This window comes from Rhinopithecus roxellana, chromosome 10, assembly GCF_007565055.1.
Source record: "Rhinopithecus roxellana isolate Shanxi Qingling chromosome 10, ASM756505v1, whole genome shotgun sequence".
In the NCBI taxonomy this organism is placed as follows: Eukaryota; Metazoa; Chordata; class Mammalia; order Primates; family Cercopithecidae; genus Rhinopithecus; species Rhinopithecus roxellana.
The window spans coordinates 67,122,572-67,134,901 of record NC_044558.1 but is presented as its reverse complement, the minus strand read 5'-3'; the positions used below and the strand labels follow the sequence as shown (position 1 = coordinate 67,134,901).

The window sequence follows — 12,330 nt, the reverse complement described above, 5'->3', positions numbered from 1 at the left end:
AGTAGACAGCCTGATACAGTGATCTGAAATATTCAGTAGAGAAATTTAACAGGCTGGGGATATGGCATATATTCAGTTGGTGAGGCCATAATAGTTGTGAGTGAGCTTGCCCAGAGGATACTTTTAGAGAGAAAAGAATCCCTACAGAAACCAGGAGGTGTAACAACATTCAAAGAGGAATCTGAGAAAGGTAAGAGGAGCAAGAGGCTAATATAATTAAAATTATTACACATTATTAATAGAGACAAGGACATTGTAACCTCAATTCTAAATCAGTCACAAAATAGATTGACATTATCAGTGTATTTCAGGACCAGGGAATTGATGTGTGCTAGCATCAATATCATTGTTATCTCAAATTTACCTGTAATAAATCCAGTTCTTCCCATCAAGACCCTTGTTTTCCATGTCCACATCCTGTCTTATTTTTCCATGGAACCTAGTAATTTTTAACCCCATACCTGCTCATTGCTGCCTTTTCTGAATTTCCTATCCCGATGTAGCTATCTGGAACACTCTCTCCGCTGCTGCTCTCATCATCTGGTTCGATGTTGACATTTCTCAGTTCCATGGGATCCATTTGAGCTGTCAGCGCTTTCTTGTCCACACACAAGCCCCTTCAGTGTAAATAATATACTGTACGTTCAGCTTAAGGTTCTTCCACTTTGTGTTGATGTTCAGAACACTCTGTTCTGCAAACAGAACACAACATACATCATTATAATTTTATTTAAATGAAATAAGTGAATATGAATCATCTACATATTGTATGCTCTCTGTAAAAGGGAAGAAGGAAGGTAACTCCTGAAAATTTTACATAAGCAAATCCTGAAAGTTTCCTTTACCCAATACAAGAAAGAAAAAAATGGAAGAGAAGAAAGGAAATCACTAATAATTGCTAAATTAGCAGATATTTATAGAGTGTCTATGTGTAATGAAAATGGCAGGTCTTACTAGTCACTATAGAAAAAGAAATCTTAAGACATGGCAGCAGTCTTCAAGGAAATTTAGGTATTTGTGAGTGCATGTTTTAAAAGAAAGGAAGACAAAAGTAAATTCTTGACAAAGGAAGGTCTGCCAAGGCAGAATCTACCAGTGTCTCTACTAGCAATAACTAGAAAGAAAATTACTGCTTTAATTTAATTGGACAGGAAAGAATTAACACCAGCAAATGCTTGATAATATGCAACATAGGTGGGGATCAAGTTTAGGAAGTCACTTTCTAGGCACTTGGATCCTGAAACCAAAGTTAAGAACAGTAAGAAAAGAAAGTTCAGATTTACCTCTGGGTCAGCATCAGTCATCATCTATGTCAAATTAAAATGTATTTTAACAACAAAGAGATCTAGAGTTTAGGCTCTGCTCTGCCTTTAACTCATTGGATGTCAGCATAAGTCATTTAACATTTGGGGACCTCATTTTCCTCAACTGTAAAGTGAAAAGGGGTGGACTGGCATTGTGTTTTTGAAAAATGCCCTGAATCTGTTACATGTTGTTGATATAATTTCTTCTGAAATTCTTACCATTAGATTCATTCAATTATCATTGAACCATTATATTAGGAGAAACACTATCACTCTTGAAAGGTGTGGTCCTGAAATGTGCAATACCCATTTGATAAGGAAATCTTGAGCAGAGAAACTAACATAAAAATTGCTCCAGAAGTCACAAAATCTGCAATTCCTCTGACAAACAGAAACTACCACCTGGGAATACCTCCACAACCCAGTGCCATGGCAGTACTTTTTTGGAAGGTAACTCATACCTTGGAAAAGTTCACATCCTCAAATTACAAAACATGTAAAACACACATGGAAACTCACTAGTAAGAGTGCCGGTAGGCACAAGAAATGATAAAATTCACATATAAGGAACTACAAATAACAAAGCAATTTAAAAGGGACTTTTACATTATTATAATGAAAAGTAAAAGAAAACATTCAAAATAAGAGAATAACTTTCACAGAATAAAAGCATTATAAAGGAATATAAAAGGAGAACAGGCTAGTTGGAAAAAGAGTCAAAAAAGGAATTCTAAAAAAAAAAAGAAAAAATAGAATCATTGAAATAAAAAAAAAACTCAGCTGAAGGAAGAGTCATAAAATTGAAAGATGTGTGGAAATCACTCAAATTATAGCACGAAGAGATTAAAAAATGGAAAATACAAACAAGAAGTTAAGAGGAATGGGGGAAATAAGAATTACAAGTTCAAACACATACTAATAGTCATTCCAATATAGAGAATTGTGAGACTAGGGTGAGACAAAACAGAAAGAGATAATGGCAGAGAATTGTCCAGAAATAAAGAAAGTGGTTCTCAGAATCTAAAAAAATAGCACACAGCGTTTGAAGCAGGAGGAACAAAAATGAATCTATTATTAATATAAGGCAGCCTAAGTGTATGTACATAAAAGATCTAAAGAAACAGGTTAAAAGATAAGAGAGAAGTAAGACTTACATATGCATATGGTTAAAAAAAAAAAAAAAAAAAAAAAAGAAACTCACTAAATAAGTACAAAGGTTTTTCTCACTCTTCACACAGCACCAGTCTCGCTTCCCAGCAGCAAACACTATTGATGGTTTCTGCTTTTAGCTTGTCATTTAAAATTAGCCATTCTAGATCTAAATAATTCACTAAAGCTTTTTAGACTTGGTTTACTGATTTTAGACTGGTTACCCATAAAAAATAAGGATATTAGCATACTTTTTCTTTTCTTCTTTCCCCTATACTCATAATTATTTTAGTTAATAACACGCTTTTACAATTTGAGAATCATATTTTCGTCTTGTTCTGTGAAACAAATGTGTCATAACTTGCCTGTAGGTTGTTTCTAAACATGGAAAACCAATAAGCAGCAATTACAGTATTATCATTGTATAAATAGTATGCCTTCAAGACAAAGTGGGATATTTGACTACATAACAAATGAAATATAATTCTATATTACCAAAACTTTGAAAGCAAATTTTCTATGCTCTTTCTCATTCTGAATGGCTTCCTCCTCCAACCTCTGAGTCTTTCTCAGCCGCTAGTTTCTTGAACGCCATTCTATCTTCTTTCTTCAGTTTATTTTGCATTATGCTAAAATAATGCCTTGAATAACTTTTTTCACACAATGAGCCTATGTCTGTAAATAGAATTTCTGAGTTGCTTCATGTTGGAAAATGTCTTTATTTTGCCTTCAAACTTTATCAATTCTTTGAATTCTAGATTCAGAAGCATTTTCCTTTAGAATATTGAAGAAATTTCTCTATTCTAGCTTCTATAGATGAGTCTTGTTCTTATTTCTTTATAGATAACTTATCAATGTTTTTCTGAGGATTTTAGAATTTTTATCCTTATCCTTTTATCACGAAGTGACTAGATGTGAGTTGCTTTTAAAATTCATCATACTCAGCATGCAGAGGGCCCATTCAATCAAAAGGCTTGTGTCTGTCTTCTGTAGAAGACACGTTTTCTTCTAAAAATAAAAAAAAGTTCTACTATTTAAAAAGAAAGCTATTTCTTCCCCTTTGTTTGCTCCTAAAACTTTTATTAATCAGGTATTGGACCTCTTGATCCATATTGCTAAGCTTTTCTGTTTATGTTCGATCTGTTTATCTTACTGCTCGATGTTTAGGAATATTTCCTCAATGTCACATCCAAAACAACAAATTTCACCTTCAGCTATATCCGTTTCATTTTTCAACTTGTCAGCTGACTATTTTTCTCAATCATGCTCTTAATTTCTAATAATTTGCTCTTAGCCTCTTTCTCTTTTTTCATATCACTTTCTTTGTTTTATGGATACAATATTTTCTCAGATTTTTCTAAGGATATTGATGTGAAGTTTTCAGAAGTTCCTTTTGTTCCCTAAATTATATGTTTCTTCTGAAGTTATTCTGCTTGTTCCCTTTGGTCCTTCTCTTCCATGCTGCTCGTTTTCCTTAGTTTCGAGTGTCCTAGGTTGTCTGTTCATATTTGTGAATGACAGAGCGCATTGATTAGCTTGGACAGCTGGTACTCAGAGCTTCTCTGAAATTGTGTGGGCCCATTTCACTGATGGGCTGCTTCCTTGTAGGTTCTGTGCAAGTGGCTCTTCTGCTGCTTGTCTGTGGGAGGAGCATCCCACTCCCAGACACAGCTGCCACTCCAGGAGTGGTTACTCTGGGAGTGAAGCATTTTAATGTATCTTCTTTTTGGTAGAGGTTCCATTCCTGCTTGTTATACCTCTTTGTCTGCAGTAGAGGCCCTAATACTTATACTAGCATTCTTCCTTGAGCTTTCTTTACAGAGTAGATCACAGCTTTATCCTAGAGTCAAAAACGGTATCCCAAACAGACCATCATGTCTAAACTGAGGTTCCTTGGTGGATACCTGATCACTGGTTGCCCATGATCTATGCCTCCTCTTTGTCTGTATCAACTTAACTTGAAGCTACTGCAGGGCACCCTATGGGAAAAGCACACTTATCTTGGTTCCTTTTCTCTTAGATTTTCCAACCCTATCTTCTTTCTGCCTTCCAGGAATTCTCAAAATTTTCTCTTTGCTAATGACACCACTATTACTTTTCACAGTTTTTGTGGTTTGTCCTTTTAAAAATACGATTTTGTGTGAAGTTTCATTGCTTGACTTCCTTAAAGCTAGATCCTAAGTCCCATTCTTCCAATCCACTCCCAAGACTTCATATAATGTGATGGTTAATTTTATATGTCATTGTGGCTGTGTTAAAGGATGGGAAGATAGCAAGTAAAACTTTATTTTGGGGTGTGTCTGTGAGGGTGTTTTTGGAAAAGATTACCATTTGAATCAATAGACTGAGTAAAAAAGATCCACTCTCCCCACTGAAGGTGAGCATCCTCCAACCACTCCAGGTTCCAGATAGAACAAAAAGGCAGAGGAAGGGCAAATTCACTTTCTCTGCTTGAGCTAGGACATCCATCTTCTCCTGCCTTCTCTTGCCCTTGAACACTGGAGCTCCTGCTTCCCAGACCTTGCAATTCTGATACTTATACCAGCCACATCCTGTTTCTCAACCTTCCGCCTCAGATTAAATTATACCACCAGCTTTTCTGGTTCTCCAGCTTGCAGATGCTATATTTTCAGACCTCTTAGCTCCATAATCATGAAAGCCAATTCCCATGATAAATGTCATCTTATATCTATGTACCTCTATACCTGTCTGTCTATCTATTTATCTCCACTTGGTTCTGTTTCTCTGGAGAACTCCGACAAATACATGTAACAAAGACTCCTCAAGTTACATCAGCCTAGGCTTCTCCTGGGCACTCGAGTTCCATGTGTTCGGGAGCCTAAATGTCATCTATATATCTCAAAAGCAGTTTAAATTCAATGTGTCCAAAGTCTACTTGTGATAGGCCCTCTTCTTCCAATGTTTCCGCTCCAAAGAATGTTGTCACCATTTATCCAGTTATTCAAGTCAAAAGCATGAGGGCCTTCTATTATAAATTTTTCTTTATTACCTTCCACATCCAGTTCTTTACAAAAGCCTGGTTGACTTTTGCAATGAACTGAAGTATTTCTCAAGTTAGTCTTTTTCTTTTCATTTCTTTCACCTTCACTCTTGTCCACGCTACCATCATGTATACTGTAAAAATCTCCTAATTGATCTTGAATTCTCTTTTGCCTTCCTTAACTGGCCCTACCATTCATTCTTTATCCAATAGCCAGAGGGATATTTGAAACATAACAGCAACAACGCAGATGATATCCTTTATTAGCTTAAAACCCTGTAATGTCTTCACTTTACTCTAAGGATAAAGTCCAACATTCTCAACACTCCCAGTAACATTCTGCCTGGTCCACTCACATCTCTGATCTCATCTCCTTCCACACTCTCCTCACCTTAGTGTTCTAGCTACACTAGTCTTTCCATTCCAGAAATGTAGCGTGTTCTCTACATCTCAGGTCATTTGCACATGTGGGTCACAGTGACTGGCATGCTTCCCTCCCTCCCCCATCCTTAATTTATCCAGCCCCTGTAAAGGGCCATAGCAATGTCTTTCATAGTATCCAACTTAGTCTAGGGGATCAGGGAAGGGTTCTCTGAGGAAGGGGCAGTGGGGCTGAGATCTTTGCTGCTGTATGTATACATGACTGCAGTCCAGAAGCTTCAGTTACAGTCTGTTCTACTTTGTGTATTAATAAGAACCTCATTCATTTCATTTGCATTAAGCCATGCTAATCCAAGAATTTTTTTTAAAAAGATACATCAAACACTCATATGGCCCTTATCACATGCCAGTCACTGTTTTAAGGCCTTACGTCTATCAATTCTTCAGAGCGGTCCTCTGAGGCAAGTACAATTTTTTTTTCTTATTCCCATTGTACAGATGAGGTAATGGAGGCATCAAGTTGAGCGGCCTCCGTGCTATGCCACCTTTGTATTGCTGTCTCTACTACAGAGAACTAAAGCCTAATCCGGGAACAGGAACTATGGCTTTGGCAGTAAGCAAAACTGGGTATAAATCCTGGCTACATTAACTAACTTCTGTCTTTTCCATCTATGAAATGAAGGTAATATTATTTACCACAAAGCAGAGTTGTGAGAATGTAAATGAGATAATGAGTGTCAAAGTTTGGCATATAGTAGGCCTTCAATAAATTTAAATCTGTTTTCTCTCTTCCAGTAATCAGAATTGAACTGATGTATTTATCTACCTGCAAACATACATAGTATTTCATATGCATAGACACTTACAAGAGGACTTTACAGTCTCAAAACTCTCACAAACATTATGAGTGAGGTAGGTGCCCCTTCACAAATGCACAAATTAAGACCTAATTTTATGCTGTTTTAGCATATATAAACTATTTATTGGGGTGGGCATGGTAGCTTACGCCTGTAATCCCAGCGCTTTGGGAGGCTGAGGAGGGTCTATCTCCTGAGGTCAGGAGTTTCAGACCAGCCTGGCCAACATGGCGAAACTCCATCTCTACTAAAAATACACAAATTAGCTGGGCGTGGTGGTGCATGCCTGTAGTCCCAGCTAATCAGGAGGCTGAGGTAGGAGAATGGCTTGAACTGGGGTTGGAGGTTGCAGTGAGCCGAGATTGCACCACTGCATTCCAGCCTGGGCAACAAAGGAAGACTCCGTCTCAAAAAAAAAAAAGTGTTCTATTTTTGCCTTGGCCAAGGGAGCTCTCACAAAAGTTGGGACACGTTTTCATAGCTTATATCTTGACTTTGAAGATATTACTGATCTATTTTAAGGGAACAATGGTTAAATGCACAATTCAAAAAGAATTAGCATATTATGAGAAACTACATATTCTGAATCATCTGTCTACAGCACAAAGTATACACCTTGAAGCCTTTAGACTATATCATAATTGCTAAAATTTAATCAGAAACTGTGGAAGACACAGAGGATGAATAAAACAGACTCCTTGCACCTGAGGAACTCAGCCTACTAAAACAGATTTTGAGCAAACTCTTAGAGCATAATATAATTAATATTTTTGCCTTTTTCTTGGAATAAATATGTATGGAATTAATCAAAGAATTGTTGCATGAGTAGGATAGAAAAGAATATTGCTGGCAAATACTGTAATTGAAACGTAAAATTTTCATAGGCATAAATTCTTCTGCTGTTTGCCATCTCAGAACATGGTACCTTCATTCACCCAACCACTCACTGGGCAGACCTGGCTGCCCATTCTCTATCCTTCACCCACTACTCATGTCCAACGTATCACCAAGTCCTATCAGTCCTTCTTTCAACATTTGTTTAGAATTCATCCACTTCTATCTCTATGACCACTATGTTATTCCGAATGACTGCCCTACTGAAGGCCCTATTGTGATTTTGTCATCACTTTTAGACAAAAGTCAGATTTCCTAATACTCTGGAAGCTCTATATATTTTGACCCAGACATAGCTCTTTCATCTCATACTGAATCCCACCACCCCTCACTCACTGAATATACTGGGCTTCTTTCGTCTTCCCACTGCCACTACAGGACCTCTTAAGGCACTGTTCCCTCTGCTTGGACTGCCATTCCCCACATTCTTAGCCAGGTCCCTCCTAATGTTAACTAAAACAACCTGAAAATCTTTAAAGGCCAATTGGTCAGAGTGTCCTTCTCTGACCCCACATTACACTAGATCTGCCACTATATGTTCTCCTCCCCCGCATAGTATTTGTCACACTTTCTACTTACTCTTTTAGTTGCCTATTTGATAATTAACTGTCTTAGGCAGGAAACTTCATGAGAATAGGAATGGCGCTGGGGTTGTGGATTCTACATATTCCTGGCATCTAGCACAGTGCCTAGTGTTACATTCCACTAAGATAAGTGCAATTTTATATGATCTGTGTTATATTAATAGATAGAGGTATGCTTTTTGATTACAGTTTTATAGGATAATGCTTCAAAATGAAATGAAAATGCTCTCCTTTGACTGCCAGGAGAAAGAATAGCTTTGTTGCACAGAGAATGTTCAAAACGCTTCTAAAAGAAAAGTCAAATTGAGTTCGACAGAATTTTCTATAGTCTAGCCCTTCTCCTCATTAAAGTTAAGTTTTTCTGTGATACAAAGAGGTCTTGCAGAAACAGACTGGATTTTCTAGCACAGCAGTGCTCAACTGCATCGTTAATTCAATTCACTCTTCATGAAAATACAAAGTCAAAACTTGAAACCAAGTATTTAGAACATTATCATATTAGAATAATTTCATTTTTATCATATTTATTAAAAGATATCTAAGTGTTCTGAGTAGTTAATTCTTTATATCCAAATTCTAATTATTAAACATTGTAATATCTTGTTCTTTGGATGGGTGCCTAAGAAGTTCAGGGTGTAAGAGTGTCAAAACAGTAAATTTCTTAAATTTTACCTATACGGTTCAACTTCAAAGAAAGATATCAAATCTGGAAAGCGAAACAGTCCTTGAGTCGAGAAGCAAAAGTTCTGACCTTCCCTAGTTACTGTAAACATTTATTTTACCTGATAAGTGAAAGTGAAAAAGGGAGCTAATATTGCCAGAGCAGATTTCCCAGCATCGCTATCTGTCTCATCTTTCATGCCTACCCAGTACTGACAAATTCACTTTGAAATTTAGGTTTAGGTAGCAGATAGCCTCACCTATCATTTACCCTTTGGTTGAGCAAGGGTCATGCAACTTCTAAAAGCCAAATCATCTTGTATCCAAGGAATTTATTTAAATCTACATCCACACTGTACCACAGATAAATGAATGTAGCTTTCACACTACAATCTAATACTACCTTTATATTAAATTCTCTTAATTTCCCCAACAATGCCATTCTTGTCATATTTTGTCAGTGAGAGCGCTTGTTGGTCTATAGCATGAGTTCTCACAGAAATTAGCTTCCATAAAAGTATTCAGTCTGAGGTAGCTCTTAAAGAAGAAACCGACAATAACAGCAGAACTGTACTTACTTGACTCTTTCCTATTGCTAGTGCTAATATTTTAGCATTTCCTTTTTTTTTTTCCCTCTACTCAGATATAGCTTACAGGTAATATCTAGGAAAAACTAGAAAAGTTAAGATAAATAACCAAATACTGAGGTATTTTCCCATTGCTGAAAAGATTACATCCTTGCTAATATAAGAATTAAAGCATCCATTTGATGAGGTATAAAGGACTGGTCATAAGATTTGAATATGTGATTTTGTTTACAGACTTTCTAGCTCTGATCTTAGAAGAAAACATAGTCATCTTAAACATAAATTGCCACATAAATTTTAGTTCATATTTTCCCAAACAGTAGTTTCCAGAACGCACAGGGATATGTAGCATACATGATATTAACATAGTGAACTCTTTATGCTCCACATTTTAATGCATGATAACTAATCTGTCATGAACTCTGGATGCAGTAAGTTCCATTCATTATAATAGATAACCGGACCACTCCCAGAGGTACTTTTTCTCTGGAATAATTATTTTCACTTTCTTTAAACTAATCCACGCAACTAAAAAATAGCTTCAATAACCTTAAAGCACACTGTATAACATGTTTAAAGAAAACTCAAAAGTTGAGTCATTAAAGCTACATTTTTCAGATCTTAAATGTTGCTTACATACTTCTTAGGAGTATAAATGTAAATACTTTCAAGAAAATCCCAGAACACTATCTAAATATAAATCGGAACTGGAGGATCTTGAATTATAAACTAAATGGCAATCTTTTATTAAAAACACACCCAAATTTCTTTACTTTGTCAACACTAAAACTTTTAGCCCAGGGTTCATGAATGTGATATATATCATCAATTCAAATATTCTGCCACTGAGTTGCAAAACACTCTTAGTTTTACTACACCCTGGGCATTTAACTAAAACCATCCGCATATGCTCTCTAAGATACTCAAGGTACAGGAATACTTAAATCCACTGGGAATTCTCCTCTGTCTGATTAATAAATTTGAGGAGAACACCTCTACTTTTAGATAGTTGACTCTACTCCTTCAAAATCTAAAGTTAGGCTTATATTCCATTCAATTCCCTAGTTTCTTTTAGTAACTTTGTTCTAAAAATACTCCTTAACTAAAATGGTCAAATTAAGAAGAAAAGGTAAGACACAACAGTTTTTCTTTTTCATTTGATAATGGTATAGCCCAAACTCTTAGCCATTCACATGTGCTGCACTAAAGTGATGTTCCTGCTTTGATTAGTCAAAAGTTTTGTGAGTTTTTGTTTGTTTTCAAGATAAATAAAAATCTTTAATAGAGTAATATTGTCAATGTACTTCTAAACTTTCATATTTTTTCCTAAGACAAATTGTGTCAATTCTTCATTACAGTCCATGATCAACATGGAGATATAAATAACTAAACACATTTTACTGGTTGTATTTGCAATGTTTCCCTTTCTTATTATTCACTGTCCTAATTTTATGCTTAAACCTAAAATTATCTGCAAAAGAAAACTGCAATCAGGACCTGGGTAAATAATTTCAGTGTTTGACATTGTACTGAATTGATCATTTCTAAAATGAGAAAAATAAGTTAGTATTTTCAAACATTTTAATTTGTAATGAATAAACAATCAACACAATAAAAATAAGAAAGTAAGCATTATTTTAGCACTGCAAATATTCACGTAAAAACAGCTGTACCTTAATTATTTATCCAGTCCTGTGCAAGCTTTCCTGACTTGTTTGGAATGGCAGAGTCGTGTAACAGCTTTGACTTATATGAACCTTTAGAGATCTAGACATTGATTTAAAGACCAGTGGGAGTGAACGAGACAAGCCAATCAACACCACCACCTCACCCCAACACCTCCTCCTGTCCAACTTGCGTCAGCTCTTGAAAAAAAAAAGAGAAGCTAAGTCAGTTTACCGTTGTACATTTGGATTAAACATCAGTTACACCAATTTCTATTTGCTTTTAGAATTTTGGCTTTTATACAATAAAATAATCACTGCAAGTTTTAGCATGGTTGGTGTCATTCTCTATTAAGATTCTACTAGGTTGGTTGACTGATGAATACGGAAATATTCCTTTTTCAAAAGACTTATGAGTTGAAGTCAAAGTAAAACAATACAATAACAATAGTTATGAGGTCAGATTGTTTAATGAAACATTATAATAAAATCTCCAGAAAATATTGATTACATAGTGAAAGAGTTATTTTCTTTTGAGTTGTTGACCTTTTCAGAAAAATTTTACAGAATAACAACCACTTCCAAACAGTACCCAAGATGCCATGAAGTTGGAAATCACAGGCCAATATCAGCCACCACTCTTACACCAAAGGCAGTGTGCTGAGTAGGCAAAAGGCTGTTAGGCATTTTAAAAGAATTTTTAAGTAGGTATTTTCTCCATTAAAAAAAATGTACTTGGCTCTCCACATGTCAGAGGTAGAGTTAAAAACTCTACCATATTGTATATGTTGGCAAATCATTTATTTATTCTGCTATTAAGATGTATCAACTAGACACTACTCTGAAAGTGAGGCAAGAGAAACAAATCACAAACTAATCAAGAATTGAGAGTTCTTTGCCTTTTAAGTATTTATGACATGAATGAACAATCTAATAACCAATCAGAAGCAATGCTAGATTACAACAGATGTGTCAATTCCTATTTCTATAAAAGAAAACTAAACATTGCTCCTCGAGTAAAACATTCTTAAGTCAATACAAGACATTAAACATTAAACAAAATGTGTAGTTAACTGTTTTTTTTTACCTTTCCAAATGTGCCTGTTTGGTCTATTAACTGCTTAGTATGGTAAACTTACTTTTACTTGTCTCTTAGCTCATTGTCTACTTTTTAGAGTTACCCTATAGTTTTGTCTTTTGTCAGATGAGAAGTATTATGGTCTAGGAGAACAGTGATAATAACAAATAT

The 12,330-nt window shown here is 35.6% G+C and overlaps 1 protein-coding gene across 2 annotated transcripts in view; it reads right to left on the bottom strand.

The window, feature by feature from the left end:
- The window catches only part of SLC38A4 (solute carrier family 38 member 4), a 39,352-nt gene extending 28,114 nt beyond the window's left edge, over positions 1 to 11,238 (bottom strand). The window contains exons 1-2 of one of the 2 annotated variants that reach the window (XM_010375010.2): positions 11,091 to 11,238; positions 462 to 692 (exon numbers count right to left, since the gene is read on the bottom strand). In XM_010375010.2, coding sequence (XP_010373312.1) covers positions 462 to 580 — 119 coding nt within the window. In that variant the 5' untranslated portion in view covers positions 581 to 692; positions 11,091 to 11,238. The remainder of the gene's footprint in view (positions 1 to 461; positions 693 to 11,090) is intronic. The other variant, XM_010375012.2, reaches the window with a different exon arrangement.
- Between the last annotated feature and the right edge of the window lie 1,092 nt (positions 11,239 to 12,330).